The sequence below is a fragment of the Elephantulus edwardii genome, unplaced genomic scaffold, assembly GCF_000299155.1.
Source record: "Elephantulus edwardii isolate Elephantulus edwardi_28Jun2011 unplaced genomic scaffold, EleEdw1.0 scaffold00154, whole genome shotgun sequence".
In the NCBI taxonomy this organism is placed as follows: Eukaryota; Metazoa; Chordata; class Mammalia; order Macroscelidea; family Macroscelididae; genus Elephantulus; species Elephantulus edwardii.
In genome coordinates this window covers 994,850-1,007,882 of record NW_006399904.1, presented here as the reverse complement: position 1 = coordinate 1,007,882, position 13,033 = coordinate 994,850, and the positions used below count along the sequence as shown (strand labels likewise).

The 13,033-nt window shown below is 36.5% G+C and overlaps 1 protein-coding gene across 1 annotated transcript in view; it reads left to right on the top strand.

Annotated features, from left to right (window-relative positions):
- The window catches only part of CSMD1 (CUB and Sushi multiple domains 1), a 2,584,888-nt gene that overhangs the window by 2,476,378 nt on the left and 95,477 nt on the right, over positions 1 to 13,033 (top strand). Inside the window, exon 53 of the mRNA XM_006895025.1 lies at positions 11,150 to 11,338. Within this exon, the coding sequence (XP_006895087.1) occupies positions 11,150 to 11,338 (189 nt within the window). The remainder of the gene's footprint in view (positions 1 to 11,149; positions 11,339 to 13,033) is intronic.

Genomic DNA, 13,033 nt, shown 5'->3' with positions numbered 1-13,033 from the left:
CTTTAAGTGCATGACCAGAAGATAGGGAGAGGTGAGAAAATAAGGGCAAGTTAATGAAATGGATGTGAATGGCAGGACAGCCTAGCTGATTTCACTAGAGCAGCAATTGCTATATAGGTACTTTGCCAACGTTTGTATTTTGAAGCAGGCACACCGAAGGAAAGTTACTCAGAAGAGACTGAAGATTAAGTATAGCTTCAAATCATTTATGGCTAATTTTCTATAAGTAATATTTTAGTATTTTATTAATCAAATTCTGTCCAGGAAATAGAGTAATAATTGGTTAAAAGATTGTTATTAAACTTTAGAACATTTGAAAGAGAATAGTGTATTTTAAAGGAAAATCACATTGCTGTTGTTGTTGTTGTTATGGCCGTCAGATCAGGTGCTAATAATAATGACTATATGTACAATAACTCTGAACCCTGCCCTACATTGAGCCGATTTCACAATCTCAAAAATACCCACCCTCATTACTCCAGTTACTGTATCAATCCACGTGATCTAGGGTCTTCCTCTCCTGTATTGTCCTTCCTCTCTTCCAAGCATGATGTCCTTTTCCAAGGACTGGTTCTTCCTGGCAATACACCCAAAGTTTGTGAGAGGGAGCTTCAAAATCATTACCTCCAAGGAGCAACTTGATTTCACCTACTCTAGGATAGAACTGTTTGTTGTCTTGTCAGTCCATGGTATGTTAAATGCCTTTCTCCAACATCACCACTCAAAGGCAGTGATTCTTCTTTTTCCTTATTCATTGTTCAGCCCTCTTATGTGTCATTGAAAAGACCATGGTTTGGATCACGCATGCCTTAGTCTCTAGACTGACATCATTACCTTATTTAGGCACTCTGGAGGGTCCCTGATAAAAGACTTTTTGATGTAATTCATTTTTTGTTTTCCTGATGGCTGGTGCCGAGATTGTGGACTGAGGAACAGAGCGAGCTGAAATTGTTAACAATCTCAATCTCTTCTCTATCTGTTATGGTTGCCAAATGGTCCAGTGGTAAGAATCTTTGTTTCCTTGATGTTGAGCTTCAATCAATATTGAAAACTGCAGTCCGTGGCCTACTGCACCAAATGCTTAAAGTCCTTCTCAGTTTCAGCAAGGAAGATTGTGTCATCGCAGAATGAGTTTGTTGATGAATCTAACTCTAATTCTGATGCCACATTCTTTTCATGAAGTCCAGCCCCTAGATTATCTGATCCAGATATAGATTGAAATGTTATGGAGACTGGGTATATCCCTCATACACTCCTTTCCTGATTTTGAAACATGCAGTGCTGTTGTCCTTTGTCTTGACAAATGCTTTATGGCCCAAGTGTAAGTTTCACGTAAGCGCAAGGTTAGGCACAATTTGTTGTGATTCACCTTTGTGTAGTCACTGAAACACAAATAAATATTCCTTTGGCACTCTCTGTTTTTAGCCAAGATCCAGCTGACATAGGCCATAATGTCTCTAGCACTATGACCTCTTCTAAATTCAGCCAGTGTTTAGTATAATTCAGTTAATATATGTTCTTTTTTTGATAATCTTCAGTAGGATTTTGCTTGAATGTGATATTAGTGATATTGTTTAATAATTTCCACCCTCTTTCAGAGTGTATAAAAATTGGAAATTGTTAAAGAAAAAATGAAATGAATAAATGACATACTAGGCATTGGTGACTTGAGACAGATTGATATGGAACATTTTCAATCAGACAATCATATGATCTTCTATGACAGAAATGAAAAGATGAGGAAATAATAGGGCCACATTCATAGTTAAAAAGACTATTTCTAGATCTATCTTGAAATATAACCTTCTGAGTGGCAGGATAATATCCATATACATACAAGGAAGAACTGTTAATACTACTATCATTCAAATATATGCAACAACAACCAGATTAAAAAGAGGAAGAACTAGATGATGTCTACCAAATTCTGCTGTCAGAAATAAATCAAACATGAAACCAAGATGCATTAATAACAATGGGTGATTGAAATTCAAGAGTTGGGGACAATGAAGAAGGAACAGTAGTTGGAAAACATGGGCTTAGTAGTAGAATGGAGGCTGGAGATAGAATGATAGAATTTTGTAGCATCAGTGATTTATTCATTGCAAATACCTCTTATAAGAAATACAAATAGTAACTTTACCCATGGACCTCACCTGATGGACAACACGGGAGTCATATTAAACATGTTTGTGTAAATAATCATTAGAGAAGCTCAATATCAGCTGTGAAAACTAGCTCAGATGCTGATTGTAGAATACCATCAACTACTCATACACAAGTTTAAACTGAAGATAAATTAAATCCACGAGAACCAAAATTTGACCTTGACTCTATACTATCTGCATTTAAAAACCATCCCAGAAAAAGCCAATGAAATCGTAAAGTATTTTACAACATGGGAGAGCCTGAAAGATACTATGCTGAGTGAAATATCTCAGTCACAAGAGGACAAATATTATATAACACCACTGTTATAAAATAGGACAGATGAGGGCAGGGTAGGCAGAGAATGGGAAAAGAGTAGATAAAAAAAATATTGCAATAGAACAGATGAGGAATATACGATTAGGTGTTATATGTATGACAATGATCAGTGATAAGGGCTGCATTGCTAATTGGGCTAGGAGGGATGGGTGAAAGAAAATGTGCAACTAAAGAAAAAATAAATTTAAAGAATGGGTATAAATTTCAGGAACAGGTTTGTGGCCTTCAACAGTAATGAATGAGGATCAGATGAGGCGTGGGAGGATATCAAGAATATTATATATTAATAATGCAAAAGGACATTACAAAGACAGAAGAGGAAGAAAAGACTGAAATAAATGTCAGAAGACTCTTGAGTTTTTAACTAGAATTCAGAGAAGCCAAAGCAAAGAGAAGAAATAGGAAGTTAAGGACATGAACAAGATTTCAAAGGACAGCTCTGAAAGACAAACCAAATTATTAAAATGAAATGTGCAAACAGCTGAACTCAGAAAATCAAAATAGACTAACTCACCCATTTCTTAAGCTGAAGGAACTGAAGAACAAATTCAAGCCCCGAGTTACAATACTTAAGGATTCTATGGGGAGAATATGTAATGATCCAGGATGCATCAAAAAGATAGGAGTACACAGTCATTGTACCAAAATCAACTACAACATATGACTAAAATGCAATGGTGATAAAGAAAGAAGTCCAAGCTGCCCTGAAGAAAAAATAAAAAACCACACAAACAAAAACCCAAAGCTCCAGGAATTGATAGAATGCCAATTAACGTATTTCAACAGATGGTGCCCTGGATGTGCCCATCAGGTTGTACCAAGAAATCTGGAGAACAATTACCTAGGCAACTGACTGGGAGAGATCCGTAATTATTCCGATTCCAATAACGGTTATGCTTTCTGTTGTTAGGTATTGTCAAATCAGCTCAGACTGATTGCAATTTTGTGTAAAATGAAGTAGAATTCTTTCTTACCCTGAACCATCCTCACACTTCTGCTGGACTTGACTCTATTGTTGGCAGGCACTATGTCATTAAAGCTCTTTTGATGAGCTTACATTTTTCTAAGCATAATGTCCTACTCGAAAGACTGGTCTTCCCTTATAACATTCTCAAAATATGGGAGACAATCTCCCTTCCTTGTTTGTAAGGATGATGTTCTTGTTATGGGCAGAATAGCTGACCTTCTCGAGATTTTCAGAAGCTGTAAATCAGCAGAGATTGCTCACATTTTTTGAGAAGCAGCTGGTGGATTCAGGTCACCTGCTTTTTAGTTGGCATCACAACTCTTTTCCCAGTAGACCACCATTTTTTTTGTTGGGTTCCTTAGAACCAATTATGCCTCATAGCTACACTATGAACAACAGATCTGAACCTTTTTGTATCCTATGCCATCCTCACAGTCTCCAACAAACTCAAGACCATTTGCTGCAGTCACTGTCTACATCCACATGACTGAGGGTCTTTCTCTTCACCATAATTCCACTTTTCCAAGCATGATGTCCTTCTGCAAGGTGCTGCTAGAGTGTTCCATGGAGGCAAAGATGATGACGCCTTGACCCTCATATTTTGGGCATGTTGCTAGGAGATGAAGTAGTATACGCTGTTGTTCTTGTTGTCGTTGTTGTTATGTGTCGTCAAGTTGCTTGCGACTCCTAGCGACCCTATATACAACAGCTCTAACCCTGTTCTATCCTGCGCCAACCGCACCGCCTCTGACACACCCATCCCAATTACCCCAGTCACTGAATCAATCCACCTCAGAGAGGGTCTTCCCCTTCTGCGCTGTCCCTCCACCCTCCCAAACATTATGTCCCTCTCCAAGGACCTGTCCTTCCTTACAACATGTCCAAAGTATGTCAGATGAAGCCCCAGAATCCTTGCCTCCAAGGAGTAGTTTGGTTTAATCCTCCTCAAGATGAATCTGTTTGTTTTCTTGGCAGTTCATGGTACATTCAATACTCTTCTCCAGCACCACAGCTCAAAGGCATCAATTCTCCTTCTACCATCCCTAGTCATTGTCCAACTCTCTGATGCATAACAAGTGATTGCAAAGACCATAGCCTGTATTAGATGTGCCTTAGACTCCAGAGTGACATCATTACTCTTCAGTACTTTAGAGAGGTCCCTAACAGCATATTTTTCATCACAATACATCTTTTAATATCCTGGCTAATGCTGCACAGAGTGTTGACCATGGAGCCAAGCAAACTAAAGCTGTGTACAATCTCAATCTCTTCACCATCCATCCTGATGCTGCCAATTGGTCCAATGGTGAAAATCTTTGTCTTCTTGACATTGAGCCTTAATCCATACTGAGTATACTGTAGGAAATAATATATTCTTGTCAAATGTCTGATTGGTGCAAATTGTCAACTATAGCCTAAAGCTTGACAGTTTGAACAAACCCACAAGCATATCAGAAGATAGGCTTGATAATCTACCTAATAAACTCAGTCTTGGGAATCAGGTGGCTCAAATCTATTGTGAATGTGTGGGTCTACTATGAGTTAGAATAGACTCCATAGGAGCCAACAACATTGATGTTTCAACCATATTAATAAGTTAACTGATATGTAATATAGCTTTCTCTGAGATTGAAAATGTTTAATTTTTTTTACAGTGCCAATTTTAAATATATCTTTATTTGAGACATTTCATTTTCCTCTTACAATACATTGCAATGTTATTTCTTTTAACTATGCTCTTTTCTTATTTAATTATTGTGAATGCCCAGAAATTTAGTCTAGCAGTTTAAAGTTTGAAACTGTAGAGTGATAAAAATTTGGGTCCTTCAAAATTTAACTATGGAACAATAAAGGCTAAAGTATACAGACTGGTTTAGTCAACCCTTGGTGGGTCCAGAAGAGGCATCACCAGATAGAGGAGTCCACCACCAGGGAAGCCACTGGGCATGCCTCCAGCACTTTGGTACAACTTGGTGATGATGGAGTTACAGACCTTTTCCAGCTTTCTGCAAATGCTCAAAGTCTTCCTTTTATGCAGTCTAATTCTTTTCAAAGTAGTTGATAATTTAATTGTGCTTGTCTAGGGTCTTCTGCTTTTCCTCATCATTGATCTTGCCATGAAGCTTTCCATCTTAAACTATTGCTTTCCTATTGAATGTGTAAGGCCCCAGGGAATTTTTAGAAAACCCCTTATCACTTTGCTTCTCATCTTCGGCTTTGTACTTCTCAGCCTCCTGGACCATTCATTCAATGTCTTCCTTAATCCAGCAGCCCTTGTTAATGGTAATGGTACTCTTGTTTTCTTTCCCAGTATTTTTGTCAACAGCCAAAAGGTATCATTGGAATCGTTTTCAAAGGTGACTTCAATTTGAGGAACACATGAAGTACAGGTGGCATGCCAGTGAGTTCAAACTTGCCAAGCAGGTTGTTATCTTTGAGCATGCAATGTTCACCTTCATATACCTGTATGAGTACACCAGGCTGGTTGTCTGAGTAGGCTGTGAAGGTCTGTGTCTACTTGGTAGGAATGGTAGTATTCCTCTTGATGAGGACTCTTAACTTACAAATACTACTGAGTGCCAAGATCTCCAGATAACACTCTCTGAAAAAATAAGAATTTATATGCAATCCATGTCTCTAAGAAATATTTATGTATTTTATAAATTAATTGTACTGAATGTAAGCAGGAGCCCCTGACTCCCAAATATTTGCAAAGCAACTATCTTTGTGATCTTGAGCATGGTAATGATAATTTATTTCATCCTTCATCCACCACAAATGCAAATATGTAGCCTTTGGTGTTTCTGACTAGACTTCTCCTGCCTCCTGCAAACATATTTATTATAAGTGTTTTATTATTTTCTCAACTGACAAAATTCACCATGGTGTTAGATGTTAACAATTGACAGTCAGATCAAAGTCTTGGAGCAATAACAGGTAAGGTATTTAGATGAGGTTTTCTGCTTTATCACAGATTCTGTTATCAGTTTCTTTCTGATGAATTACTCTATGATAAATATCATATCATAAGTTAAGTTTGAAAAGAAGTTTCAGTATTTTATGAATTAGTGTGATATATCTCAAATTATCTCCTTTATTGGCCATCTCATAGGCTTAAAGAAATTTAAGGTAATTTGACTCATTATAATTTGCACATTGACAGCTGACATCTGTCATTAATATAGGGCCTCAGTTCACTAGATCCCTAAATATGAATCATTCACAAAAAATAGGAGAGGGAAAACAAATTAAAGTTCTGAACAATGACTTGTAGATATTCTGGTATTTTTTGCTTTTCAGCCAGGATCCATCGGATATGAGCAATAAGATCCCTTGTGCCATAGCCGCTTTTAAATCCAACTTGAACTTCTGGTAGTTCTCTGTCAGGGTATTGTCTAAGACCTTTTTAAATAATCTTTAGGAGTATTTTGGTTGTATATTATATTTTTTCAATAATTTACTATTCTACTGGATCACCTTCCTTGGAAATGGGAACAAATATACTGGATTTCTTACAGCCAGGCAACTGTCCTCTAGGCCAGAATGGTAAGAATTTCTAGACCAAAATGGTAAGAATATCCAGGGTTGCATCTGTCATTTGAAATATGTCAATTAGTATCCCCAAGTATTCTTGGGGTGTTATTTTTGCTAATGACTTCACTGTAGCTTGAACTTTTTCCTTCATTACCTTAGGTTCTTAATCATGTGGTACTTCCCAAAATGCTTCATTCCTTTCATCTTCTTTTAATGCTTCTTGAATCAATCAAGATTTGTCCATAGCATTTCTAAGTATTAAAAATTGAGGCCTGAATTTGTTTTTCAGTTCTTTCAGCCTGAGAAATTCTATATGAATTCTTCCCTTATTATTATCAACTTTTAGGTCTCTGCAAATTCTGTCCAGATAGTTTTCTTTGTCTTCTCCAGCTGCTCCTTGAAGAGTCTATTAAGTCCTTCTACTTCAACATCCTTTCCCTTTGTTTTGGCTTCTTGACGCTCTAGTGCAGTTGTCACGAGTCTCTTCTGACATCCATTTTGGTTTTTCTTCTCCTCTTGTCTTTACAGTGACCTTTTGTTTGGATCATACTCTTGATGTTAGCCAACAATTCATCTGCTCTTCATTCACTGCTGTTCAATGTTTCAAATTATTGTCAAAATAGATAAGAATTTATAACAAAATTCAGACTAAAATTTTCATTAATTGTATACATTCAATGCTCGACAACATTCAATGGTTTATTACAAATCATTACCTTTTAAAAGACACAAACCATGACTTCATACATGGACCTCACCAGGTGGACTGTATAATAATCAGATTGACTGCATCTGTGGAAGAAATCACTGGAGAAGCTCACTATGAGCAATCCAAACCAGACCAGCTGCTGACTGTGCAGCAGACCATCAATTACTCACATGCAAGTTCAAATTTAGGCCGAAAAAAATTGAAACAAGTCCATGTGAAACAAAACATGATTTCAAGTGTAGTGACTAGGCACTAATTATATGAAATATTTATATTTCATTCTGTCACATCCAAGTGAATAAAATTAGTATTGCTCTAATTAATCTCTCAGCAGATAAATACCATTAAATCTTTCAATGTTGTTATGTTCTGTTGAGTTGGAACCAATTCATAGCTAACCGTCCAGGAGGTTTTCAGAGGCACTAAATGACACTGCTGGAGACTGCCTGTCTTTCTTGCATAGAATAACTGGTGGTTTTAACTGTGTGCATTTGGGATTGCAGCAAACTATCTCATTACTAGGCCACTACTAGGCTACTACTAGCTCCTTAAATCTTCCAGTAGAGCCTCAGAAATAACCAAAGAGGACTATAAATAGATGATGTTTCTCCTTTCATTTCTGTATCTCCCTCATCATCTTAATGCCATAGCTATTGAGTCAGAACCAACTCATACCTGACCCTCCATTAGGTTTTCAGAGATTATAAATCACTCAGGAAGAGATTTTGCATCTTTCTCCTATAGAATAGCTGGTGGATTTTAACTACCTGGCTTTGACTTAATAGCACAACTCCTTACCAACTAGAACTAGGCCACCAGAATTCCCTTTCTATATGGGGTGTGTGTGTGGGTGCACTTCTTGTAGCTCTTATAGCCTACTTGTTAAAAGTTACAGTGCAATCATTAAGGCATGCTGTTTGAATCCACCAGCTGCTCTGAAGGAGAAAAATGGACAATCTTCTCCCTGGTAATTAACTGCCTCTAGAAAGCCCCTGGAGGCTCATCTATGGGTCAATTATGACCGATGACACACATGAAAAACATTTGCCTTAAAAAAAACTGTCTTCTAATAAGGAAATTTCTCAGTGACTTTCACTCACATTGCCTTAGTTGTTCCCTCCACTCTGACCATACAAAATATTTGATATAACTTTTTATTGTCTCATAAGAGAAACATAATCATAAAGATAAAAAAAACCAAGGAAAACACTGCTCCATATGAAAGTATAGCACAGGAGGACTTGTTCTTAGTCTGTTTTACTTGATATGCTTTTTCAAGTATAAAAATGAATCTATTCAGTTATTTTTCAAATGATATAAATTATTTTTCAAGCTTGTTAGAGTCTTAACCAAGAAGATAGTTCTGTTATTCCAGAGGGTTTGATTCCAATTTTATTATAGATGCAGTGCACGGTGAAGCAATAAAAATATCTGCCAGTCCTCCATTAATGTTTTATTTGGACTCAAAAGAACTCAAGCCTTCCTTTGTAAACAGTCATACTTGTATAAATCATAGGATATTATTTTATAGAACTAAAAGGGGCCTTTAAAATCTGTCATCTTAACTGTTCTTTTCTTATTATGGAGGAAAAAAAATTAACAAATTGGGCAAGCAACTTGTGTTCAGCTTCAGGACCCAGGACTCACAATGACTGCCTGAGAATTGGTTGCAGAACCCTTTTCTGAGCCAAAAAGATCTGGAGAGATCACAGCATCCATAGCAGCTGCCTCATTCACTGGTGTGGTGGGTCATAGTGTGAGATAATCAGAGGCTTTTTTCTTTTACTCTGCACCTGGAAGAGCACATTGCTAATTCCCTCACAGATGCCAACAGGCATTCAGGCTAATAGACTGCCATTCAGATTAACCAGAGCATGTCCTACATGCTACTGCAGACTGACTCACTATGGGACTATTTCTAAAGAGGAGGGGGCTTAAATAAAAGCCTGGCTTACTTTGCATTTCTATTAAGTGTCCCTGGAATAATTGTCATTTTATTTGGATCAGCTATGTAAGAGAAATTCCTTTAGATCTGAGTATTGAAGTAAGAAAGCACACAGAGTGTAGAAGAAAGTAATTCATTATAGAGTTTCATATAGTCCTGAAATATTAAACTATATGCAACTAATTATCTTTTATAGTTTTGTAACATAAAAAGTTAAAAATAAAAATTTTAGTCTTTATCTCAAGGAAACCTACTATTAATAAATATTGTTTTGTACCAATTGTTTAACTATACCTCATAGTAACCGTACGAACAACATATCTGAACCTTATCCTATCTTGCACCATCCTCATGATCTCTGCCATGCTCGAGCTTATTGTTGTAGGTATTCATCTATTAGGTTGTCTTACTGTGGAGGTTTGCATGTTGCTGTGACACTGGAAGCTATGCCACCAGGATTTTTAATCCCAGCAAAGTCACTCATACTGAACAGGTATAAAGAGAGTCAGACTAAGAAACAGGATTTGTCATCCACTTCTGAAATAACAGGCCTACAAAAAGGAGCAGATGCACCGTGAGGGTGGCTGAGCCCAATTTCTACCCACTGCATAAAGAGGAACTGTTCCCATCAATAATATCCATAGTACCAAAATGACTACAATTAGACATGCACCCTCCCCATGTTCCTACCTCTTTTCCTACCAATCATTGGATCTGAAATAATTTCAAGAATCACAGACTCTATTCACAGTTGTGTGATTAATAAGGAAAATAGGTTGGAGAGTGGAGGAGGCAGAGAATATTTGCAGGATATGTCCAGCTTTAGTCCAGCAGTCCCAGCCATATTAACAGTAAGATACAATTCCTCAAGTAGTCAAAGTCCAGGTTTAGTTCAATAACACAAATGTAAGAAGCCTCTGATTTCCTCAAACATCTATTAAACTTTACTGCAGAGAGGTTATAATAATTCATATAGAAAAAGAAATTAACTATTCCCTGTATCTCCAGGGTTTCTCTAGTAAAACCTTGCCATAGTCTCTTCATTAGCAGTGCCACAGTCTATTCAGTCTCTCCACCACCATTTTTCACAGTGTTGAAAGTTCTTATTTATATTGACCCACAGCTGTTCATGATTCATAAGGCTATGTGTCTGCAGTTCACATATCCAAAGAACATGCCTCCCAACAGGGGCTAACACAATGACTAGAAAAGTCAAATTTCAAGGATTCTGACACCTCAAGGCCTTTGAACACACTAGTATGAAATAGTTCATGGATGTAAGCTTCATGTTGTTGAAGTTGAAAATATAGGCATTAAATTTATACATTTGACATTAATTGAAGAATTATCAAAAATAGTGTAAATAGAATTCATCAAAGTAGAATTTCTTGATGAACCTTAGATATTAATGTTTTATTTTATTTATATTTTCAGATGTTGAAGGCTTTGGTTTTGCTTATGTTTTATCATTTATACATGTTTCTAAAGGAAAACATTTCTTTTCCAGTGGTGAACTGTTCTGATCCAGGCTTTGTGGAAAATGCTATTCGTCATGGGCAACAGAATTTCCCTGAGAGTTTTGAATATGGAATCAGTGTCATGTATCATTGCAAGAAAGGATTTTACTTGTTGGGATCATCTGCCTTAACCTGCATGTCAAATGGCTTATGGGATCGTTCTTTACCCAAGTGTTTGGGTAAGTGTGGATGATTTTGGATTTTTCCGCTACAAAAGCCTAGACATTATCACCAAGATTTTTTTTTCATGTGTTCAAAAGGTATTAGTTTTATAGTCTACCTACCCGTCTACTACAAATTGTATTACTTCCTGGAATACCTTTAGATACATTTCACAGAAAAGAGCTCCAACTCAAGTAGTTTCAATGGTAGAAAAAAAGAAACCCTGGATTGCTTATGTATGTGGAGGTGTAAGCACTTGGCTCGGAATTAAGTGGGCCAATATTATCAGACAAGACTTTGACACATTCTCTCTACTCCTGGTCTACTTATTCAGTTTAAGCAAGATTTATTCCACACAGTTCAGTGAGGGTTTTTGGCCTGACAAAAAACAAGCAAACAAACTTCATCTCTCAGTTTCACTCTCTGGTTTCAAGTTCAGAAATAATTTAAAAAGATTCTGATAGGGTTAATTTGGGTGGGCGGATTATTTATAGACATAGCACCTGTTGCCAAAAACATGGAATACTCTGAGTGACATAATGGGGGTCTCATTAGCTGGTCACTAATAGTTCCATCTAGAATGACTCTTATAAAAGATGGTAGATTAATAGTATTTTCACTGAACCATTTAATTATGTAGAGGAGGACATAGTCCTTATAAAAAGATGGTAGATGAGTAGTAACTTCCCTTTGTATAGCTTTAATGTACTTAGGGGAGGACATAGTCCTCTAAAGGATGGAAGAGCAAATGGGAAGGATCCAGGAGAAAAGACAGAGTAATGGTGGGCAAAGTCCAATGGGAATTGATTTTCTAAAATATGAGAATGATTGAATGAAACACAATTATGAGTGAGTAATAGTGTGAAACATAATCTATACAAACTTTGTAAGCAAACCAATTTTAAAAAATAATGTAAAATAGAATGTATATGAATGTGTGAACAATACAAATGAACATTTTATAAAACAATGTATATGAATAAAACACAATGAAAAATAATTATTATATGAAAACTAGAAAAAAAATTAAAAATTAAAGGGTGGAAGAGCACTTTTAAGTATATAAAATTATAACTTATCTATTACTATTGAGTTAATTCCTATTCCCAAAACTCCATAGAACAAAGTAGAGCTTTCCCATGTTGTATCTAAGGTTGCTTTTTTTTTTTTTTTGAGACAGTTATAGTTTTCTCCTTAAAAGCAGTCTGTGGCTTTGGTCTGTCACCATATTTCCTTAGCTGTGCCACCAGGATTTCTATAGATTGCTACTTTTTTATCCCCTCACACCCATTACCAACAAGTTGTAAGCAACTATCACTGACCCTTCAATTATTTTTCAAAGGTTGTCCTCCTTATGACTTAATTTCTCTATATTTTATACTATATATTGTTGTTGTTATTTGTCATCAAGTCGAATCTGACCCATAACTGACGCTGCAGAAAGTTTCCAGAGGCAATAAATTGCTTGGGAGGAGATTGTCCGTCCTTTTCCCACAGAGAAGCTGGTGAATTCGAACCACATGTCTTTGAAATTGCAGCACAACTTCTTATCAGAGAACATATGCAATATAGATAAGGAGAAAGAAAATGCTTTACCCAAATGATGGAAGGCTGTGTCTCTTTGACTTAGAAATTTCTATCTTAGCTCAAAATTATCATCCTTTTACAATATAATTAGAAAATGTTGTTGTTGTTGTTGTTGTTAGTTGCCA